The following is an 8,135-nucleotide window of genomic DNA, read 5'->3' as shown; positions in this document are numbered from 1 at the left end:
TGGCCTCGTCTCTCCCCCTCAAGATGGTGGTCGGGAGGAGGGCTCCTAGTCTTTCCAATTAGTTGCTGGAAGAAGATATTTTAATGATCTTTTAATTGTTATGTTTGAAAAGTTCTTAAACTGTTTTAAATCAGTGCTGTTTTTAATATGGTAACTTGTTTAATTGTTTTCATACATTTTTTCATAATAATGGTTGATTTTTAGCTTCATTTTGTTTTTATCTACATTATGAGCCATGTCAGTTCCCACAGAGGGAGAAAGATGGGATATATATTAAATACATACCTAACATATACACATACTGCTCAGCCAGAAAGAAAACAGAAGTACTATAGTATTCTTTCCCTGGTCATTTTTTATGACGTGGAAACAGATATCCTAGTGACAATGCACCACTCCATATGGAGTCCTTTCATGTGAGACTGTCATGACTTGCCTCATTCATTGTTGGATTTTCTCTTTTGAGATTGCCAGCAGCTGAAATCACAGTCTTCACAGCTCTCATTCCAAAGTCGTAGTGATCCTGAAGCAGAAGTATTGGAAATGTCAACAGCAGAAATAGAAATGATAGAATGGAAACTAGCTCATGAATTGGGTAAGAAAAGGGAATTCTGACAGTCTGCCACTTCATGTGTAGCCCAGCCTTTCTAAGTAAGTAAAAGAAGTGAGAATGCTTCCATAGTTAACCCAATATTTTTATTGCAATCAAAGTGGTTGTTGTGTGTCTTCAAGTTGTTTCTGACTTATGGCAACCGTAAGGCAACCCTATCAGGAGGTTTTCTTGGCAAGATTTGTTCCGAGAGGTGTGCCATTGCCTTCCCGAGGCTGAGAGCTTGTGGGGGGTTTCATAGTCTAATGGAAAATTGAATCCTGGTTTCGAGCTGCAATCCACACTCAAACCACTATGCCACGCTAATGGATCAAAGGTATAGATCAGGGGTAGGCAACCTTTTTGAGCCAGGGGCCGGGTTGCTGTCCCTCAGACAACTGGGGGGCCAAAGCTGGGGGGTGGAGTTTCCACCCTCCAGGGGCGGGGGCGCGTGCTGGGGGTGGAGCTTCCACCCTCCAGGGGCGGGGCCGCATAATAATAATAATAATAATAATAATAATAATAATAATAATAATAATAGTTCCAAGCATGGAAACTACTACAAAGCAATTCCAAAAAAAAAAAATAAAATAAAATAAAAAAAAGGAAGAAAGCATGCACACTGTCTCAACCCAGAAAGGCACAAGGAACACCAAGGGCAAGTAAATAATAATAATAATAATAATAATAATAATAATAATAATAATAGTTACAAGCATGGAAACTACTAAAATGCAATTCAAAATAAAAGGCAGAAAGCATGCACACTGTCTAAACCCAGAAAGGCACAAGGTGCTGAGAGGGGATTTTGCACACAGAACACCAAGGGCTCCTTCCCGGCTTCTGAGGGGCCTCGAGGCCATCAGAGGCCGGGAAGGAGGAGGGGGACACCCGCGCAGGCGTCCTCGCCGGCTCCTTCCCGGCTTCTGAGGGGCCTCAAGGCCCTCAGAGGCCGGGAAGGAGGAGGGGGACACCCGCGCGGGCGTCCTCGCCGGCTCCTTCCTGGCTTTTGAGGGGCCTCGAGGCCCTCAGAGGCCGGGAAGGAGGAGGAGGACACCCGCACGGGTGGCTCCACCGGCTCCTTCCCGGCCTCTGAGGGGGCCTCAGAAGGAGAGGCCTGGGGCCGCGCGGGCCCTGGGAGGAGCCCACAGAGGCCCAGGAGGCGGAGGTGGCCTGCGGGCTGGGGGTTGCCAACCCCTGGTCTAGATAGAGAATAGAATGGCAGAGAATAATGCTATAAAAAGGTGTTTTAGCAACTACAGCAATCCTTCTGTTCATCCCTGTATTCTCATAGGGCAAATGTCTTGGTAACAGCTTAAAATAAATAAAAGCAGGGCATAAATGATAGCATTTATAAGACTGCATGAAATTCTGAGCCAAGGAGGATCAACATGGATAACATGGATAAAAAGACAGCCGCTAAGGTAGCAATCAAAGCAAGAAGAGACTACTGATGTTTCAAAATATCAAAATTAACCATTATGAGTTGTGAAAAGGACCCTAACTGACCAGCAGAAATTCTTTCTGTGTTAGAAAGTTTGGATGGCCAGAAATACTGACCTGGGAACTGAGTTGTTCAGAAGACAGCTTGAATGTGGTAGTGATCTTCTTTGCCAGAACTTTGGCTTCATTGAATCCAAAGGAATACAGAGAAATTTCAGCAATCATAGAATAATCAGGAACCATCATTGCCACAGGACGAAAGAGAGCCTGGAAGATATGCATTCATATAGATGAAGCAGAAAATTATCACATACTTTTTAAAGCACCTTACCTAAAACAAATCAAACAAGCCTACATGCTGAGGAGAGAATATATAAAAGCAATCACATGTATCCCAGTTAATTTTCAAAAGTATGAGGTTTTTGAGGAACAAAAGTTTGGTCCAGATTCAGTGTGGAACTGACCTTCCCAAGTGAAGACAGTCTGCACCCAAATCGAAGCTTAAGCCCTGTGTTGTCTTGACAGGTGACATGAGGCCGGTGGAACAGGTTTTAATGGCTCATGCCCTATGCCTGTAATTGGAATTACAGTCATCCCCCATATCTGTGGGGGTTAAGGGCACAAGACCCCTGTGAATGTGGAAAAAGCCAAGTAACTTCCACCCTCAGGAAGCCAGTTAAAGGGGAGGGTGGGTGGGTCAAGAGGAGCAGGAATGTGCATGCTCCTTACCCCACCCTCCCGTCCCTTTAACTGGATCACCGTCTCTTTCCCAAGCATAGCTGCCTTTCCGTCTTGGAAGAGTGTGGAGGATCGGCCCCTCCATGCCCCCCTCCAGGCTGGAGAGCTGCCTGGAAAAGCTAGGGTTGGCGTGCACACCCTTCTTGGTTGCTCCCTCCCTCATGGGCTTTTTTTCCTCCATAGGGAAAGAGCCCAAGAAGGGGGAGGAGAGGGAGCAGGAGTACACATGTCAGCCTTGACCTTGTGAATGATCAAAACCACAAGTGTCAAAGCCACAAATGTTGAGGGACGAGGACAGGTTGCTTACCTGTAACTGTGGTTCTTCGAGTGGTCATTTGTGAATTCACACAAATGGGTTATTCTGCACATGCACAGATAGCTTTGGAATCTTTGGGAATTGCTAGGGAAGACTTAACAACTTAGCCCTACCACCCATGTGGACAGGTTTCTTCACACAAATGGGTTATTCTGCACCTGCACAGATAGCTTTGGAATCTTCGGGAATCGCTAGCGAAGACTTTTTTGGTGGAAGCCCCACCCCCCATATGGACAGGTTGCTTACCTGTAACAGTATTTCTTTGAGTGGCCATCTGAGAAGTCACATAAATGGGTAAATGTGCATCTGCACAGAAAATATAAAATATATATAGCCCTAATGTTCCTACTTTTTTCTGTTTCTCAGTTTCTAATTAAGAACTACAAGCAGGATATGACAAGAGGGAAAAATGGGTGAGATTTGTGTGAATTCACAGACGACCACTCGAAGAACCACAGTTACAGATAAGCAACCTATTCTTCTTTTCCATGGTCTCTGTGAATCACACAAATGGGTTAGACTGACAAGTTTTGGTAAACAGAGGAGGGAGTGTCATGACAGCAAGTATGTGCATTTAATCAAATATGAATTTATTAAACAGTCAATAATGGTATGAAATGATAACTTGAGTATGTGTCATGTATTGTAGTGCATAAGTTTAAGACATGCAATCCAACAAACCTGGTGGCGCAGTGGTTAAATGCCTGTACTGCAGCCATTCACTCAAAACCACAAGGTTGCGAGTTCAAGACCAGCAAAAGGGCCCAAGCTCGACTCAGGCTTGCATCCTTCCGAGGTTACTAAAATGAGTACTCAGACTGCTGGGGGCAAATTAGCTTACTTGCTAATTAGCTTACTTGCTGTTCACCGCTATGATCTTTGGAATAGCGGTATATAAATAAAACAAATTATTAATTATTATTATTATTATTAATGTAAACTAGAAAGCAATACTGCTCTCCCAAAATCTGCGTCTCGTTTTGATCTGGTGTCCAGTCTGTAATGTGAGATGAAAGTCAATGGCTGGGACCAGACAGCAGCTTTACAGACAAGGGCACACTACTGAGAAAGGCAGAAGAAGCTCCTACCGGCCTAGTGGAATGAGCTTGAACTCGAGCAGGAGGAATCTTTCCTGATCATTCATAACACAAGTGAATAGTAGCAGATACCCACTTAGAGAATTGTTGAGGCATAACAGGGAATCCCAACTTCAAATCTGAGTAACAAATGAAAAGGCTCATGGATTACCTCAAACTCGAAGTTCTGTAAATGTAAAATTGGGCGCCCTTCGGACATTGAGGCCATGAAGACAGAGCTTGGTATCAGTGGTTGGGTTTGGGGCCAAGATAGGCAGTACAATGTCTTGACTTAAATGGAAGGCAGACATGATTTTAGGTAAAAAGATGATGTCGGGCTGCAGCACAACCTTGTCTCTGTGAAACTGGAGAGAAGAGTGGTCAACACAGAGAGCACAAAATTCACTTGCACGGTGGGCCAAGGTGATTGCAAGTAGGAAGGCAGTCTTCCAAGTGAAGAGTCTCACGTCAGTAGTAGCCATAGGTTCAAATGGCTTTCCTGATAGGTAGGCAAGGACCAGCTCAAGGTTCCACGTTGGTGTTGGCATCAAGGACGGAGGGTGGAGGTTGCTAAACCCTTTGAGGCACTTCTTAACAAGAGAGTCTTTAAAGAAGGAAGGACAGCCACCAAACTGGAAGTGTGCACAGATTGCCACCAGGTAACACTTCAAAGAAGAATGAGAAGGTCCAGCAGTATCTAGTGAGAGGAGAAATTCCAAAACAGTAGGCACTTCAACCCGAGAGGAGAGTAGTCCCTTCTTGGTCAAAAAGGCTTGAAACTTGTTCCATTTGAGGAAATAGGCCATCTGGCTCATGAGCCATGAGGATTACTGTCTGCACAGGTAGGGAGGCTAAGGATGGATTCTCCATGCCACAAGGCAGAGAGTTTTGAGTTCCAGGTGTTGAACCTGACCCTTTTGGAGGGTGAGGAAGTTGGGATGGAACAACAGTTGAAGGAATTACCTCTGGGACATGCAGAGGAATGGAGCAAACCATGGTCATCTCAGCCACCACAGTGATGAGGATGGCATTTGAATGGTCAGTCTTCATCTTGGCCATGACTTTGGTGATTAGTGGAAAGGGAGGGAAGGTGTACAACATTTTCCCATACCATTTGAAGTGGAAGGCATCTCCTCGAAAGTCCCTGGCCCAAGATTTGGAACAAAACTGTAGGCACTGTTGGTTAAGCTGTAATGCAAGTAGATTGATCTTTGGAGCGCCCCATTGGTGGAATACAGTCTATAGGTTGGGCATCCACTTGTGGCACGAATCTGATGACCTCCTGAGTTTGTCCTCTCAGGGTAGGAGAATAGCTTGGAGCAGGATTTCTCATTCTATGCACCAGTCTCAGATGTGAAGGGTGAGGTCAAGTAATGTACAAGATCTTGTTCCTCCTTGTTTGTTAAGGCAGTACATGGCAGGGGTACTGTCCATCAATGGAAGGCCCGTTTGGTGCCGAATGAGTGATTAGAAGGATCTGAGAGCTTTGTTGACCGCAAGCAACTTGGGGGCTTTGATGTGAAGGCATTTTTCTTTCGAGGACTTTTCCTTCACAATGAGCCCTTCAGTGTGGTTGTCCCAACCTTCCATAGATGCATCTGTGGTTAGGGTAATTTGTGGTTGAGGTGGCAGGAAAGGCATTCCAGAACATACGTTGACCGGTCCAGCCACCAATGCAAAGTTCTGGCAACAGATCTCTGTACTGTCAGCCATTTTAGGGGATGGTCTGTCATGGATCGAAGACTGAGAGAAACCAAGACTGAAAAGGTCAGAATCAAAGTCAAGACCAAGGTGTGACATATGTTGTTGAAGCCAAGTGTCCAAGGGCCACCTGAGCAGTGTGAGTTGTGATTCTTCTTTGGTCAGACAAAGGAAGCCCAACCTATGTTTGCAGGAGCAGCAAACCTGTCCTCAGGTAGGTAAGCTTTTGCTTTTATGGAGTCCAACATGGCACCTATGAAACACACCTTTTGGGATGGGGACAAGCTGGATTTGGTCTAGTTGACTAAGAGACCGAGGGAAAGTAGCAATGCTAGGACGAAATCACCATGTTGAACAAAGGTGTGTTGTGATGGTGTGACGAAGAGCCAATTGTCCAGGTATGGGAAGACGGAAATTCTGTGTTGATAGAGGTAAGCCGCCATTACTGCTATGCACTTCATGAAGCCCCCCTCGGAGCCATAGTGTCTGGGAATGCTGCCAAAACATACTCACACAGCCGATAAGAGCCTGCTTAGTAAAAGGAAACCACACCATCTGCCAAGAAGCAGTTCCTCAAGCAACAATGCCAAATGACGTCCAATAGAATAAGCCACTAGCCAGTCGAAAATTTGGGATTACAGAGAGCAATACTACCAACCAGTCTGAGGTCAAGAATGCCAGAGGGTTGGTCAAGGTGTCCGGTCTGAGGTCAAGGATTCAAAGGCAGTCAAAGGTCTAGGAAACCAGGAGTCAGATCAAGCAGCATTCACTAAAGAACCAATAGACTCTGACAAGAGAGCTCAGTGTCTGCCAGGTGTCTTATGTCTAGCTATCTTATCACAGCTGCTGAGTAGCTAATGAGCGTTTCTCAGCAAGCCTCTTGGAACACCGAAGACACGCCCTTTTTGATCTCTCTGGCTGAAGGTAGGAATCTCAATGCTCTGCTGCTCTATGTCTCCCAAGTCTGGAACTTCTACTGGGGCAAGGCTGGGCTGCTGAGCCCCAGGTTCCACTGGAGAACATCCCACAGACCTAGGGTCTGGCTGAGCCAAATCCACTGGGGCTGGGAGAGCAGAGCTGGGACCTGGCAGGGCATAACTGGAGCCTGGCACAGCCTCAGGTTCCTCCTGTACCTGAGGAGCCGAGTCCTCCTCATAGTCCTCCGAGTCTTCCTTGTGGCTGGCCATGACACATAGATAGGCAAGACTTGGAACCAAAAAAGTTTGATGCTGACAGAAAAGGCAAGGAATCTGCAATGATCTTATTTATTTATTTATTTATGGTATTTATACCCCACTCTTCAGCCCTAAAGGGTCTCAGAGTGGCTTACAATTGTTCCCTGGCCTCAGGCTTACAATCTAAAAAGACACACCACAAAAGTAGAAGGGAATGGTGGTGGGGAAGGGATCAGGTCCAGCAGTTCTTCTCTCCCTCTGAGACCTGGACCAAGGCAGATGGACTATAGGGAAGGTGGTTCTTCTTAGTTCAGGCCAGGCCCGATGGAGCTGGGCCTGCATCTCTCCCTCTGTGGCCGGAAAGCACCAGATGAACTGGAAGGAGGGCTCTTCCCGGATTCCTATGTGAAAATAAGCATCCTTTGAATTGAGGGTGGCAAACCAGCCTCTTTTCTGTAATAACACAAGAATAGAAGAAAGGGTTAACATTGGGAAGCACTTGTAGGAAATAAAAAAGTTCAAGTGGTGCAAGTAAGTCGTGCAAGTCCAAAATGGGGCGAAGGTCCTCGTCTTTTTTGCTGTTGAGAATGGCTGCTGCATCAAGTTTTCTAGCCATCCTGTCCAGTTTACATCCCTCTTTGTTGGTAGGGGTAGTGGAAGTTTTCAGTGTAAAGTGCAACTGGGAAGCCTCAATAATAGTGGAATTGGGCTGTGGGTGTTCAGACCACCAGGATTCCTCAGAAGGTGTAATCCTGTAGGTTCTCAATCTTCCTGGTGGTTGATGGCGTGAAAGCCGGGGAGGTCCAGGAGTGGAAGGAACAGTATATTCATGGCTGTCGGCCTCCTCTTCCTCGCCATGACAGTGAACCTCAGGAGAGGCAGAGAGTCTCTCCCATGGCCTGGTAGAATGTTCAAGTTGAGAAGGATGTGGTGTCAACTGTTTCAGGGGGAATCTCATGAATCTCGCCCTTGGACACCGAAGTGACGTTGGCCTTGACCACATGGAAGGAGCAGCCCGAGGAGAGCTGAGCAGCACCAGAAGCGTCCATTTGAGATGGAAGACAAGATCTGAATATACCAACAAAGTTCAGTTCGTA

The 8,135-nt window shown here is 46.1% G+C and overlaps 1 protein-coding gene across 4 annotated transcripts in view; it reads right to left on the bottom strand.

Moving 5' to 3' along the window:
- Window positions 1-8,135, bottom strand: part of DNAH1 (dynein axonemal heavy chain 1) — a 234,667-nt gene that overhangs the window by 123,308 nt on the left and 103,224 nt on the right. For all 4 annotated transcript variants that reach the window (XM_042449836.1, XM_042449837.1, XM_042449839.1 and 1 more), the window contains 2 exons: window positions 2,150-2,299; window positions 437-523 (listed from right to left, as the gene is read on the bottom strand). In XM_042449836.1, coding sequence (XP_042305770.1) covers window positions 437-523; window positions 2,150-2,299 — 237 coding nt within the window. The remainder of the gene's footprint in view (window positions 1-436; window positions 524-2,149; window positions 2,300-8,135) is intronic.

This window comes from Sceloporus undulatus, chromosome 2, assembly GCF_019175285.1.
Source record: "Sceloporus undulatus isolate JIND9_A2432 ecotype Alabama chromosome 2, SceUnd_v1.1, whole genome shotgun sequence".
In the NCBI taxonomy this organism is placed as follows: Eukaryota; Metazoa; Chordata; class Lepidosauria; order Squamata; family Phrynosomatidae; genus Sceloporus; species Sceloporus undulatus.
The sequence above is the reverse complement of the archived record's forward strand: the minus strand, read 5'-3'. Positions and strand labels throughout refer to the sequence as shown.